The sequence below is a fragment of the Chrysochloris asiatica genome, unplaced genomic scaffold (assembly GCF_000296735.1).
Source record: "Chrysochloris asiatica unplaced genomic scaffold, ChrAsi1.0 scaffold00282, whole genome shotgun sequence".
Lineage (NCBI taxonomy): Eukaryota > Metazoa > Chordata > Mammalia > Afrosoricida > Chrysochloridae > Chrysochloris > Chrysochloris asiatica.
In genome coordinates, this window is record NW_006408800.1 from 831,732 (window position 1) to 847,600 (window position 15,869).

Consider the following 15,869-nt stretch of genomic DNA (forward strand, 5'->3'; position numbering starts at 1 on the left):
CTAGTCACTGAAAACTCTATGAATAGCAGAGAAACATTGTCAGATACAGGACTGGAAGGTGGGAAGGCACTCAGAATGCAACTGGGGAAAAAAATGCCTCCTCAAAGTAGGGTTGACCATAATGAGAAATATCATATGGCCTAGCAATCCCTCTCTTGGTATATATACACAAGAAGAACTGTGACACAAATAAATATATGCACACCCATGTTCATCACAGCAATACTCACAACTGCAAAAATATGGAGGCAGCCTAAATACCCATCAGTGGAAGAATGGATAAACAAACTTTGGAACATACACACAATGGAATACCATACAATATTAAATTCAATAAAATGTTTCCATGCTAACAAACATTTTTTGATGGTTATCGGAGTGAGAGGGAAGGGAGAGCAATTTGATGGTTCAAGGGAGGGCAGGTGTTAACTTGGGTGACAGGGAAAGCATTATATAACATTTGTAAGATATGCTCACTTGGCATTAAATACAGCTAGTTTCTGTAAAAGTTTATTCTCTAAAGAAACAGAAATTTTGGTATTTTTATCAAGAAAAAAAGAAAGACATCACAAATTAGGAACAGTTTTAACTACCATCATAGAGGACATTGTTTAAAATGATGAGAATAAACTATTATTTTTATATGCTATATATTTGAAAGTCTGGAGAAATGTATGATTGCCTAGGGAAACTTCATTATCAAAATTTCCTCAATGAAAAATAGACGTTTTATAGCAAGGAAGGGAGTGATTAACTTTTCAGTCTAGGAGCGGAGGTCCCTAGGACCATCAAGGGAGAAGAGCAGAGACCGGATCCTACCCAGAGAAGCAGTGATGCCTGAAATGGAGCCAGAGATGATGACGTGGAGCTATGGAGAAGCTGGAGACTTTAGATCCAGAGAGGGAGAGCGACTATGTGCTGAAGACCTGAGGGGCACGGGGGAAGGATTGCATGGAGGGGATTGTAACCATGGCAATGAGACAATATATGATAGAATGAATGTAAAACCAATGTTCTCCCATGTAAACTATCACATAATTCACAATAAAACATTTAAAAAAAAAAAAAAGAAATTGTATCAAAAAAAGAAAAAGAAAAATAGCAAACCCTACATCGTGCCCAATCTGATAAAAAGTCACTATGCCCAATCTGATTTATTTATCAGCTCTTCCAACTTCAAAAAAACAATGTCTACAATATATGAAATTGTTCCAAACACAGAGAAAGATAGAAGGCTCCCTAAATCACTCTACAACACCAGCTTAGCTATGATACCCAAGTAGAGAGAGAGAGATCAAAAGACAGTTCAGTCTATCTTATAAATAAAGATGTTAAAGTCATATGTAGAATATTGATGAAATGAACTTACCAGTGAAGTAAAAACAATGTTAATTTTGTTGTTAGATGTCGTCAATCTAACAATGTTATTGTTGTTGCTAGATGTCATCAAGTTGGACTCAGAGTGACTCTATGTACAAAAGAACAAAACACTGCCCCGTCCTGCACCATCCTCATGATTGTGATGTTTGAGACCACTGTTGCAACCACTATGTCAATTCATCTTGTTGAGCATCTTTCCCTTTTTTGCTGACCATCCTTACATCCCTGATATGACTACCACTTGGTCATGATGTATTACTTTCTTGATGTGTTGTTGAATTCTGTTGGCTAGGATTTTGTTGAAAATTTTTACATCTATGATCATGAAGGATACTAGTCTATACTTTTCTTTCTTAGTGATGTCGTTCCCTAGTTTTGGTATGAGGGACATGCTTGTTTCATAAAATGTATTAGCAAGTTTTCCATTCTTTTCTATATTCTGGAAAAATTTGAATAGAATTAGTGACAGGTCTTCCCTGAATGTTTGGTACTCACCAGTGAAGCCATTTGGACCTGGACTTTTTTTTGGTTGGGAGTTCTTTGATGACCTGATCAATTTCTTCTTTTGTTACAGGTCTGTTCAAGTTTTCTATTTCATTCTGTATAAGTTTAGGTAGGACATGTTTTTGTAAAAATGTATCCATCTCTTCTAGATTTTCAAGTTTGTTGTAGTACAACACTTCATAATATTGTTATTATCCTTTTTATTTCTATTGGTTCTGTTGTGACATCACCCATGTGGTTTCATATGCATGTTATTTGTGTCACCTCCCTTTTTTTCTTTTGTGATGTTTGCCAATGGTTTGTCAATTTTATTAATCCTTTTGAAGAACCAGCTTCTTGTCCTGTTGATTCTTTCTATAGCTTTTCTGTTTTCTAGCTCATGTATTTCTGCTCTAATCTTTATTATTTCTTTTCTTCTGTTGACTGTCTTTGCTGGTCTATTTCTAATTGTTGGAGATGTATTAATGTGTTGATTTTGGTTCTTTCTTCTTTTTAGATGTATGCATTTATCACAATAAATTGTCCTTTTAGCAATGCTTTTGCTGTGTCCCAAAGATTTTGGCATGTTGTGTTTTCATTCTCATTTGTCTATAGGAATTTTGTAAATCCGCCTTTTATTTGTTCTAATACCCAGTAGCTTTTAAGCAGAATATTATTCCATTTCCATTTTTTTTACTTTATTTCCTTGGTCTTCCTATTGCTAATTTCTAATTTTATAGTATTGTGATCCAAGAAGATGCTTTGTAGTATTTTGATGTTTGTAAATTCATAGAGGCTTGATTTTTGGCCTAACACATGGTTTATTCTGGAGAATGTTCCATGTGCAATGGAAAAGAATATGTATTGTGCTGTTGTTGGGTTGAAAGATCTCTGTACACACCTATGAGGTCAAGTTGGTTGACTGTGTTGTTTAGTTCCTTGGTGTCTTTGTTGAGTGACTTTCTGGTTGTTCTATCCTTTTTAGAAAGTGTTGCATTAAAATCTCCCACTATTAAGGCAGATTTGTCGGTTTCTTTCTTCAAATCTATTAGGGTTTGCTTTATATATTTTGTGGCTCCTTTCATTGGGGGCATAGATATATATTTATTATGGTTATGTCATCTTGTTCAATTGGCCCTTTAATTATGAGATAGTGTCCTTTTTTTTTTTTAATCTATTATGCTGGGTTTTGCCTTAAAGCTTATTTTATCAGAGATGAGCATTGTCACTCCTGCTTTTTTTGTTGTTTTTTTAATGTTTTTTTGTGAATTATGTGATAGTTTACAAGGGAGAACATTAGCTTTACATTCATCCTATCATATATCATTTCATTGCCATGGTTACAATCCCCTCCATGCATCATCAAACAACCAAAGGGTATATACCCCACAAGCCTGCCTCTCAGTCATCAGCACATAGCCCCTCTCCCTCTCTAAGGTCCCCAGACACTCCATCTCTCCACATCATCATCTCTGCCTCCATCTCTGGTGTCATTGTTTCTCTGGGTAGGGTCCTGCACTCTGCTCTTCTCCCTCGATGGCCCTAGGGACCGCCACTCCTGGACTGCAAAGTCAACCACTCCCCTCCTTTTGCTACAAAACATCTATCTGTACATTTCCAACCCTCCCAGTCAGTCCTGATAGCAATTATTCACTATTGTACCATAAGAGTCCTATCCCCATCTCCTTTCATCAGCCCCGCCCAGATTGGATACTACTCAGGGGAGATTCTACCTTCCTCCATGCCCTCTGAATCTAGACACCCTCTTCAAAGCTGGTAAGCCAGTCACTTCTTGCCTTTGTAGACCATACCCCCATTCTGGGTAGACAATGTCCAAGTTGCCCTCCTGCTTGCTTCTGATTGCAATTAGTGTGGTATATTTTTTTCCATCCTTTAACGTTTAGTCTGCTTTTATCTTTGTGTGTAAGGTGTCTATTGCAGACAGCATACTGAAGGATCTTGTTTTCTTATCCATTTTGCCACTCTCTGTCTCTTCACTGGTGTATTTAATCCATTGAAATTCAGTGAAATTATCAATAGGTATGAATTAATTGCTGTCATTATGTTTGTCTGTTTGTTTTTTGTGGTGCTGCTCGTTTCTTTGTTCCACTTGCCTTCTTGTGCCGAGTTCATGGGGTTTTTTTTGCTACACACACATACACACACACAGTAGCAAAATATGAGTAAGACATTAAGGCCCCTTTTTTGGCTTCTTGCCTTCCAGACCACCTGAGAAATTTCAAGATGTTACCGTTGTTCCTTATGATGTAACTCAAGATTTAGTTTATGGCCTCTTTCATTTTTCACTTCTCTCACCTCGCCTGAAGTCTGTTTAGGTGTTTCTCCTAGTGAGAAACAACCTAGGACTGACCAGATCCATTTTTGAAGACCCTCCTGTTCCAAGTTGTTCCTGTTGACTCTTCCCCCTTCTTGGACTCATGGTCCAGTGGTCTTTGCTGAGCAGATTCATGCATGTGTGTAGTAGAATTCTCTGGGTGCAGGAGGGGTCTCACTCAGGTACCCCTTCTTGTCACCAGAGGAGGTGCACATACTGAGAAAGATATATGAATGGGGAAAATAAATGTTCACACCTTTATCTCTGATGATCAGTCAGATCTCTGATGATGGAGTACTTTCTTGATCTCATATCTGCTATTTCCCACTTAAGACTTGCAGGCAGCCACAAATCAGAAAACACCACTTTTATTGTTTCTGCTACAAAGCCCAATAGCAGTAAACCTTCGATACATCTAAATATTCCTTTATATGTAGTTCAGAGTTCCAAAATCATCCTTTGCACCAGCTTCATCTGGTATTCTGTGTTATTACTGGTGAAGGTCTGCATGATGCCTCTCCTAATCTGCCATTAGGCCCTGCCTCACATTAAGTCTCCCTATGCTACCTCTTGAAATTGTGGAACATTGCCCAAATCTTTTTAGCAAAATTATTCTATGTATCCCATCTATCTTTGGTTTGTTTTTGGTTTTCTGAATCATTATTTTGCTTAAAGAATCCTTCAGTAGTGCAACTAGAGTCTAGAATTTTTTTTTTTTTTTTTTTTAGTTTTTTCACCTTGAGAAATACCCAGCATGTTCTTCCCTTTTTGTTTGGAAGTCCCAGTATTTGCATATTTCATTATAATACTTTGCCTTGTCTGCTTGAGCTACTCTTTGAAACTTTGTTTCAACTTTTTAACTTAATCATTTCTTCCATTCACTTTTGCTATTCAAAAGCAAGTTTCAGGGAGAGGTGGAGGGAAAATTGTTCATGGTTAGAGGGAAGACACATGTTAACATCAGTGCGAGGGCAGGCAATATACAACAAGAGGGAGGTTAGCAGAGGAAAGATGAAGGTAGTGGAAGACACAGGGAGGAATGAAACAGTTCAAGTGAATAGAGGTAAACGCCGTTCACTGTTGGTACATGGAGGGGATTGCAACCATTTTAGTAAATCAAAGTCTATAATTTACTGAATGTAAAACTGATGATCTGCTCTGTAAACCTTCACTCAATTCACAATAAAAAGTTTTCTGTTTTGTCTTTCTTTTTTAAAAAAGCAAGTTTCAGCGTTTCTTCTGACTGTCATTTTGGTCTTTGTTTTTCTTTCCTTTTTAATGACCTTTTGTTTTCTTCATGTATGATGTCCTTCATGTTACCCCATAGTTCCTCTAGTCTTTGGTTATTAGTTTCAATGTGTCAAATCTATTCTTGATATAGCCTCTAAATAAATTCAGGTGGTATATACCCAGGTTGGTTCTTGTGAACTTGTTTCAATTTTCTTCAGCTCTAACCTGAATTTGCATATGTACAACTGATGGTCTGTTCTTTGGTTGATGACATGGAGCTTGTCCATAATCATTTTCCATGAATGTAGTTGATCTGATTCCTGTGTATCGTATCTGGTGAGGTCCACATATATAACCACCATTTATGTTGCTAAAAAGAGCATTTGCAATGAAGAATTCATTGGTCTTGCAAAATTCTATCATGTAATCTCCAGCATAATTTGTCTCACCAAGGCCATATTTTCCAACTACTGATCTTTCCTCTTTGTTTCCAACTTCTGAATATCCAATTACCAGTGATTATTAATGCATCCTGATTGTATGTTTGATCAAGTGCAGAATTTGGCAAAAATATTCCATTTATTTAATATTGGCTTTAGTGGTTGGTGTGTAAATTTGAATAGTCTTATTAACTGATCTTTATAGGTATATGTATGAGTGCCATGTGTACCCCCAGTCTTTCAGCTCCAGCTCAGTGATGCGCATCTGCTGGCACTTAAGAAGCAGAGCTTCCAACTGGTTTGAACCAGTTGTCATGACTGACAGAAACAGGGCTGGCCTCCCCGCCCCCCACCCACCCACCACTCACAGACAGGGGACTAACCAACAAGCCTTGAAACCACCGTGGTTGACCATCATTTTAAAGTAAGTAGTTTCCTACTGGGGTCAAAATTCCACATGCAAGAGATTTGGCTGTATGTAACAATTATGCTGCCATGACAGACTGTTTTGAACAGGTTGGAAACCCTGCTTAGAAGAGTTGTTGATAGCTTAAGTTCTAAACCTTCCAGAACCTGGTGTGAGCAGAATGATGGAATGACACATATTCTCTGTATAAAGCCCACCTCGGCACGGGAAGGTGACTCACACATGGGAAAAGCCAAATAAAAAAGCAGAGACACTAGAGCAGGAGGGACAAGGCCCACTGACACGCCAATAAGAGTTCTGACTCCCCTGGTGAGTAAGATGGGAGCAGGCTGGATTTGGGAAGCAGAGCACAGAGGTCTGAGCTAGCCACATGTCATTGGAGGACTGAGCCAGTGGAGGGGAACAAGGGGGCCCTGGGAGTGGAAAGCTGCAAGCCCAGGCATTGAGAGAGTGACCAGGTGTGTCTGTGGGATACTCTGCTACTGTGGCTAAAGCTAAAGATCAGTCAGGTGCAGAAGTGGGCAAGCAGGCCCAAGTGGGGTCTCATCTCAGGCCAAAGACAGCAAACCCTGACTTGGAAGTGAGAGGAGCTACTCTCAGACTGTGGGCTTCAGAGAACACCCAACACTGGGCCAGGACCAGCAGAACCAGAGGACAGAAAGAGAAGGCTCCTGTCATGGAATCCACACTCCACGCCCTGACATGGGGGTCTGGATGGAGCAGCTGTTGCTTCAGGCCAGGGGTCTGAAACTGCCAAGCCCAAAAGAACAGGAAGTTGCCAAGAAGTCCTGCAAGAAGGGACACTCCCAGGCCCAGTGCCAGCCCCTTGGCTCCCAGGCTGAGCACCTAGAAACGTACCTCCTATTTTTGCATTGTACGCGATGCCCACAATGCAGTACGAATTGTTGGCTGAGGCGGCCACTTCTCCTGCACACCGAGTGCCATGTCTGAAACAAAGGAGGAAACCAAGTTAGGACCGGAACTGACAGTTGCAATGAATTCAGAGTGTTGCTTAGTTCTCCCATGACAAGATGAGCTTCCCCAAGTCTAGGGCTCACAGCAAAGTCCCCTTTCTGTCTCCTCTCATTAGCACTTCCTCTGACAGCTGCTACGCAGGCCAGTCAGCCAGGCCTTCCATGACCTGGGCCCACTGCATCTTCCAGGCCCATAGAGCCTTTCCACACCCCTTACAAGTGGGGGGCTGGATCTGGGGCTGTCTCTTCCAGGAAGGCTTCCCTGACCCTCAGCCTCCACAGCTCTGGAGTATGGCCTAGTGGAAGACAGAGACACTGGACCTCTGCCTCACATCTCCTGTGACTGATGGCAGTGCCTGGAAGACAGAGGGATCTCACACAGACTTTGCAGATAACATGAAAGAAAGAGGAAATGGATACTTATATCTTGTCTCATCCCCAAGGTCGGTGGTTCCAAGTCACCAGCAGCTCCTTGGAAACCCTATATGGGGTCACTTAAGAGCTGGAAGTGACTATGAGTTGGCACTTAAAACAACAACAGCGCTCACCTCAGAAGAGATCTCCCATCATTCCGACGGCCACTGAAGTAGGAACTGGGAAAGAATGCTCTACATTGATCATACAACAATCACTAGGACACAAGGAATAAGCTACTGCCAAACGAATTGCCCTTCTCAGTAATGACTCCATTTCCAATGTACTGCATATGCCAATTCTCCTGAAGAGGCCAAAGTACTGCTGACTTCAAACAGCATGTCTCTGAGGAGTTCAGAGGGGAGTAGTGTAATGGATTCAAATTTTAAACCACCTTTAAAATTAGGCCCTTTGGAAGAAAGCCATCGTGTCCTGTGGGGCCCACATGGCAGTGAACAGGCCACTAACCGTCACGTTGCTCAGTGTCTCACACCAGGAGGCCTTCTGCCCTTCAAGGGTCAGTGCGTGGATCTGGACCACTCCTTCCTGCCTCCTGGACACACGGCTGGAACACAAGGTTCTTTCACCACAGGTGGTGGTGCACACTGAGTGGGAAAGGCATCTTGGGGCTCAGGGAGTTCCTGGGGGGAGCTCATCCCAGCCTCTCTGCACAGTACTATCTGGGCACTGGCTTCTGAGCCACAGTGCAGAGGGAACACAGCCCTTAGCAAGAACCATGTTAACCGTCGGGGAGACAGACAGGGCTCTTGATACCTTCCTCTGAATTTTGTGAAAGAACGCTAAGAGCTCAGGGTGTGGGGGATGTTGGCAGAGAAAGGACAGGTTGGATTCACAGCACCAGGAAGTGGTGTTCACCATGGATGCATGAGTTACACCTCAGCACTCTGGCCCCACTGCCTGGATGTGCTCGGGGTGGTAGTTAGAAACAGCACCTTGCATGGGCACCTGCTGGAACACCCTTTTGGAGTTCCCCACCCTCTGAGGCGCTCATGCATGTCAGCTCATACCTCACAACCACTTTGGGAAGTGGACAGGGTGATCCCTATGGAAAAATCTCTGAGATGTGGGCAGGGAAACTCAGCAAGTTAAGCAACTTGCACAGAGCCACAGTCCCTAAGTAGTGAGCTGGGATTAAAGCCCTGCGTCTTCTCCACCTGTGTCGCTCATCAGGTGGTGGGCAGAGTCAGACACTCTCAGGGCTGTGACCCATGCACTCCATTACAGCCTGTTGGAACCTGCTGCCCTCAAGTGCATTCTGACTCACAGACCCCAGAGGACCTAGTAAAGCCACCCCCTAATGTGTCTAAGGCGGTCAGTTGTCACGGGAGCAGACTGACACATCTTTCTCCTGCAGGGATACTGGTGGGTTTGAACTATCAGCTTTATGTTTTTCAGTGAGAAGTTTAGCCACCAAGCCAACAGAGATCCTTAGGGTTAGTGCAAACAGCTATTTTAAAACAGCAGGCCACAGAGCACACTAGATTTAAGGGATATTTTTTACAAATAGTCCAAACAGTTTGGAAACAGGAATGATGTTTGTAACATCCACTTCTTGCTGATCAGCAAAAGCAATGCCCCCAAAGGAAAAGGGGGTCCACAGAATCTACCTCAAACCTGGAAGGTCCTGAGGGTGAGGAGCACAGCCAGGGAAGTGTCTACTTCCCGACACGCAGCTAGGGTCATTAATGTGTGGAAATTAACCAGTGATTCTGCAGGGAGAAACAAGGAGACAAGAAAGTAGGATACTGAATGACGTACTTATTTTCGTTGCTGGCATCATAACGTGGAGATGGATCGTAATCATTTCCATTGACATCATAGCTTGCGTAGGAATCCTAAGAGTGAATACAAATGACACAGCATGCTGATGCCCATTTTAAAATGATTTTGACTCTACTGGAAAACAGAAGACGCATGGAACTACCTGACTCTTACAGCTTTCATTTTTACAATGCTCCATTTTTGTTTATGTACATGTCATAATATTCATGTAATTGTGACTTTCTCTTTTCAAGCATATCATAAAAGCTGTGACATAATCTTCAAAACTCATTTTTAGTGACTTCATATTTATCTGTCAATATGATATAATATGATTCACTGAATCACTGTTAGGTACCCAGATTCCTTAGGACCTTTCATGTATTAATATGCACCAGGAATTGGTAGAATAAAAATTGAAATCTTTAAAAAAAGTGAGGCGGCACAGGAGGCACTCACTCATCTCTGCCAAGAAATTTGAAAGACAACTATCTGGCCGACTGATTAGAAGAGATCCATATTTGTGCCCTTTCCAAGAGAGGTGACCCAACAGAATGTGGAAATCATCAGACAATCTCTGATATCCCATGCGAGTAAAGTTTTGCTAAAGGTAATACAGAAGGCTATAATCATACACTGACAGAGAACTTCCAGAGGTTCAAGCCGGATTTAGAAGAGGCCATAGAATGAGGGATATCATTGCTGATGTCCAGTGGATCTTGGCTGAAAGCAGAGAATATCAGAAAGATGTTTACCTGTGCTCTATTGACTATGCAAAGGCTTTTGATTGTGTAGATCACGACAAGCTATGGACAACATTGTGAAGTATGAGTATTCCGCAACACTTAATTGTGCTCATGAGGAATCTGTACATGGACCAAGAGGCAGTTGTTTGGACAGAACATGGGAACACTGAATGGTTTAAAATTAAAAAAGGTGTGCGACAAGATTATATTCTTTGACCATACTTACTCAACCTGTATGCTGAGCAAATAATCCAGTAAACTGGGTTCTATGAAGGAAAACATGGCATCAGGATTGGAGGAAGATTCATTAACAACCTGCAATATGCAGATGATACAACCTTGCTTGCTGAAAGTGAATAGGACTTAAAACATTTACTGATGAAGATCAAAGAGCACAGCCTTCAGTATGGATTACATCTCAATGTAAAAGAAAACAAAAATCCTCACCACTGGACCAATAAACAACATTGTTATCAACAGAGAAAAGATTGAAGTTGTCAAAGACTTCATTCTTCTTGGATCAACTAGCAACACTTATGGAAGCAGCAGTCAAGAAATCAAAGGACAAATTAGGTAAATCTGCTGCACAAGACCTTTTTAAAGTGTTGAATAGCAAAGATGTCAGTTGAGGACTAAGGTGCACCTGACCCAAGCCATGGTATTTTCAATGACCTCAAATGCATGTGAAAGTTGAACAGTGAATATGGAAGCCCGTATGAGAATTGGCGCATTTGAGCTATGGTGTTGGAAGAGAATATTGAAAGTGCCCTGGGCTGCCAAAAGAACCAATAGATCCGTTTTGGAAGAAGTGCAGCCAGAGTGTTCCTTGGAGGCCAAGATGGCCAAACTTCGTCTCTCATACTTCTGACACATTGTCAGGAAGGACGAGTCACTGCAGAAGGATATCATGTTTGGTAAGATAGAAGGTCAGAGAAAAAGAGGAAGACCCCCAACGAGATGGATTGGCCAAGTGGCATCATCGATGGACTCAAGTGTGGCAACAGTAGTGAGGTTGGCTCAGGATCCGGCAGTGTTTCGTTCTACAGTGCATAAGGTCGCTATGGGTCAGTACCTACTCAATGGCACCTAACAACAACATAGGTCAGAATCTGTTATTCACAGTCATTAACTCATTTGACCTTGACAGTATCTGTCTGAGATAGTAGTCCTACTATTAACCCCATTGTATGCGGAGGCATGGGTAAGTTAAGCAACTTGCCCAAGGTCACAGAACTAAGAAGTAGCAAAGCCAGGACAGGAATTCAGGTACTTTGGATCTAGAGCCCAAGCTTTTAAAATGGTAATTTTTCACATTTTGAATATTCATGTGAAGGCCACTTCCACATATGGATGTCTTGGTTTGCTCAGACCCTTAAACATGGAAAAATCCGTCTGTGACCTCCCTCTTGCTGGCATCAGCAGGTAGGAGGTTGGTTTCACCAATTCTCCCCAGCACTGCATTCCTCATTGCCTACTTGATTTATTTTTTAATGTATATAATTTAGTTACTTGCATGGCTGTATGTTTCTGAATGACTCACGTAGTTTGGGGCCAGGTCGGGGTGGTTTCTCTCTATGCCGTCATCCAGGATAGTGACCACCACATTCTTCCCCGTGTAGCCCCTCTTCCACGCAGCTTGGACATTCATCTCTGACCGGCAGCGACTGTTCTTGTCACCACAATGCTGTATGCAGAGAAGACACACAGAGCCCTGTGAGCCAGTGGTCTGCACACCCCCAAGAGATGTGTTTAAGTGCCTACCCTTCGCACCTGTGAATGTGACCTTGTTTTGAAAAGGTTACCAGTCAAACTAACATTGGGTTGGACTGGAATAGGGTGGACTATAATGCTACCTGAGAAGAGACACTGAGACAGAGTAAGGAAGTCCAGGTGAAAATGCATCTATACTAGAATTTAGGAAAGCTAGCATCTCTCCTTAGCAATTTCAGAGGGAGCATGGCCTTGCCCACATGCTGATTTGGATTTCCAGTCTCCAGAACTGTGAGATGAGAATTTTTTGTAAACCACCCAGTTTGTGACATTTTGCTATGACAGCCTTTCCAACACGGGCAGGGTGGTATGATCCTGGTGTAGAAGGCAGAGACGGGCAGCCCAGAGAAAGGAGACTCATGCTGGTAAAAGTAACAAGGAAGCACTTCCTCTGCCTTATGTACCAGAGAGTCTTTTCCCCATCTGGATCAAGAAGGAGTATATGTCAGTTTGTGTACCTTTTTCATCCTAATCCTCTTTCTTCAGGGGTTCCATGCAGGAAACCAGCCACAGAATCTAGCTAGTCATGTGATGCTGGAGGATCAGCACTGGACTGCTAACCACAAGTCATTGGTTCAAGCTTACCAGTCGCTCCTTGGGTCACTAAGAGTCAAAATGGAATTGACTTCACTTAACAACATCAACAATTAATTGATTGCCAGTGAGTTGACTCCAATTCTTGTTGACCCCTGTGTCAGAGTATAACTGTGCTCCATGCAGGTTTTAATGAATGATCCTTTTTTCCTTTAGAGGCAGCTCTGGGTGGACTTGAACCTCTAACCATTCCATTTGCAACCAAGCATGTTAACTGTTTGTGTCATCCAGGGACAGTTAGTCCTACAGCCTCTATCAAATTACTTCCCTGCTCAAAGATCCCCTCCTTGAACTTTCACATAATTTCAGAAAAAAAAACCTTTTATGAAAGTTTGAGTTGCCAGCTCTTTGAAGGTCAGGTATTGTTACATCAAGGTGAAGCATGTCTGTTTGTATTTAGCTTTGTTGGGGACATTAAAGATTTTCTTCCTGCACACTCATCTGAAAACCATGGTACTGCAAATGCCCAATGACCAAGAGGCTGCGCCCTGTACTCACCATATACCACATGTTGGACCAAATGGGATCATTGAAATAAAGAGCCTGCGGGTCGCTCCGAGCCTGTCTCTTCACCCTGCGTTTAACTTCCTGCTGTTGGAGCCATTTCACCTACCAGAAAGAAATGCAGTTACTGTGGATTTAAAAAAAAAAAAAAACACATTTCCTGATTTTATATAGCTTCTATGTACATACTACAGATTTTGCTTTTTCATGAAGACCTAGGTCATTATTAAAAGTTTCTGATGGTAACTTCCAAGGGGACATTTTCATTTTAAATAGAAAAATTAGAACTTGTTTAGGTGGAGGAGAAATGATACTACTCTGGTAGATTTTGAAGTTCTTTGACAGAAAGGAAGAGAGAGAATGAGAGAAGAGAGAGGATGCTGCAAAGTTCCCAATTCTGAGGAAAAAGGAAATGTACACAGACCCCTGTGAGAGAGTGGAACAGGCTTGAGTAAAGAGAAGGAAAAAACTGGTCACAATTGGTAGCAAGATGTTTCACAGTTTACAGTGAGGAAATCCACAAGTAAATTATGGTAACCTGTATGCTAGGATTTGGAGAAGCCATCAGAAACATGGTAACAAAACATGCCCAGAGAAAAATCTAGGTAGGGATATGCCATTTTATTAAGGGTTGTGGAGTCAGTTCCAACTCACAGCCACCGTGTACAGCATTTCCAAGGTTTTTTCTTTGTGAAAACAGCAGTCTGGTTGGCTACTACAAGAACAAGCAAGTTGTTCGCTGGGAAGACATCAAGGCAAGCAAGTCCCTTCAGGACAAATCCCCCTCTCCAAGACTGAAACTCAAAAGGAATATACGAGCAGGCATGTAAGCTTGCTGGCAACCACGTTGGTCTACTGGTGTGTGGAAGTGGAGGAAAGAGTTCAACCACATTCCAGAGACTCCCGTCAACCTGGAGATGAAGGGCTGGTTTGTCCGAATTGTGGTGAGACCTGGGGATTCATGAGCCCATGGACAAGTACATAGCCACAGAGGGCTAGAGCTGAAAATGAAGCATCCAGCTGCTATGAAGTGAGGGGAAAAACACAAGAACACCCAAACTGCAGACAGTACCCTTGATGGCTGAATGATCAGAACTCGACTAGGGGAAAATAAAGAAATTTGATAAAGGAAACAAGTATAAATTGCTACAATTTGATGAACTTGACCTATACTTATGGATGTAGTAGCTCAAAATACAACTGAAAGGGAAGCAATCTTCACTTCAAGGATTAAACCTATCCCCTCTATACACAGGGTTGATAGGGACAGGCAACTTAGACATTAGCTACCTAAAATGGGGTGGGGGGTGAGTTTATAAGCATGAAGTGACTGACTTACAAGATTTCAAGGGGGAGTTTAGTTTCAGAGTGTGTGAGGGAAGGTAGAATCTCTACTGAATAGTTTTCATCTTGTCTACATGGGTCTGGTGAAAGGAGATGGGGATAAGATCTTTATAATTCAATAGTGAATAATTGTTATCATGACTAATTGCAACCGTCAAAACTGTAAAGGTGGAAGTTTTGTAACATAAAGGGGGGAAGTAGATAATCTTACAGTCCAGAAACAGAGGACCCTAGGACAATCAAGAGAGAAGAGCAAGAGTGGAATGTGGGACCATATCCAGAGAAGCAGTGATACCAGAGATGGAGACAGAGATGATGACATGGAGAGAGAGCAGTTAAGGACTCCAGACTCATGGAAAAAGAAAGGCTGTGTGCTGGAGGCCAGGGGGCAGGCTTGCAGAATATGCCCTTTGGTTGTTTAAATGATTATATATTCCTGAGTGTTTTTGTGTACATCACCCCTACCCCTCCAAAATAACCCCCCAAAAAAACACAGAGGGGATAGAAGGAAATACTGTTGAATGATGATGCATGGAGGGATTGTAATCTTTGCAATGAAACGAAATAAAATAGGAAGAGTGCAAAACTGATATTCTCCCATGTAAACTACCACTCAATTCACAATAAAAACTTAAAATGAAATAAAAGCACCCCTCCCTGGGACCTCACCAATAGCAGTAGCCTTGGACGCTGCAGCAGCCCATCACATCAGCGACACACTCCACTCAACAAGCACATGTGGCCTTTACTGGGTACCAGGACGGACAAAACGAGGAGTGCTCAATTTGGGACTACCCCCAGCAGATTAAATGTGGGGTACAAGCTCCAATGAGGTGTAGGAACAGAACAGGCTGACCCATACAAGGACCTCACACACTTCCCTCTCCTGGGCTCCCAGGATGCAGGGAGGAGGAGAAGGGGAAGTTGGGGTGGGGGAGCCCTTTGGTGAGGTCCCAAGGAGGAGTGGAGAGGCTGGGGTGATCTGGAGACCAGAATAATGCCTCAGAACCCTGGCTGAACCCCAAGGCCAAAACCTCAAAGCCTAGCAGGCCCGGAGGGCAGCCCCTTTCAGATGTCTCTGAGCCTTAACTTCCCCACATTCCCCACACTGCTGTGAGCAATTATAGCAGATTTTCTTCAGGTATAGCCTCACATTTGGGATGAAGGATTGAACTCAAAGACATCCATGGTTGACAAAATACTCAGAAAGAAGTGTTATAGCCAGAACACTGCCAATGTGATTTGCCTGTAAAACACCAGTAGACACAGTTTCCTTAAAAACACTGCAAAGAGGAGGGAAAAAACAAGATAGCGGATCGGGTGGACATATAGCAGAGAGCTCCGCCAACAACAACACAGAATATCCGACCAAGCAGGCTCAGGGGATGGTCCCAGAACTCTGAACCACATATAAAGGAATACTTAGAAGGTTGGAAGGCTCACAGC

At 42.4% G+C, this 15,869-nt stretch overlaps 1 protein-coding gene across 2 annotated transcripts in view; it reads right to left on the reverse strand.

Moving 5' to 3' along the window:
* Positions 1 to 15,869, reverse strand: part of PCSK6 (proprotein convertase subtilisin/kexin type 6) — a 358,296-nt gene that overhangs the window by 215,175 nt on the left and 127,252 nt on the right. For both annotated transcript variants that reach the window (XM_006874527.1, XM_006874526.1), the window contains exons 3-6: positions 13,074 to 13,184; positions 11,752 to 11,895; positions 9,463 to 9,539; positions 7,154 to 7,242 (exon numbers count right to left, since the gene is read on the reverse strand). In XM_006874527.1, coding sequence (XP_006874589.1) covers positions 7,154 to 7,242; positions 9,463 to 9,539; positions 11,752 to 11,895; positions 13,074 to 13,184 — 421 coding nt within the window. The remainder of the gene's footprint in view (positions 1 to 7,153; positions 7,243 to 9,462; positions 9,540 to 11,751; positions 11,896 to 13,073; positions 13,185 to 15,869) is intronic.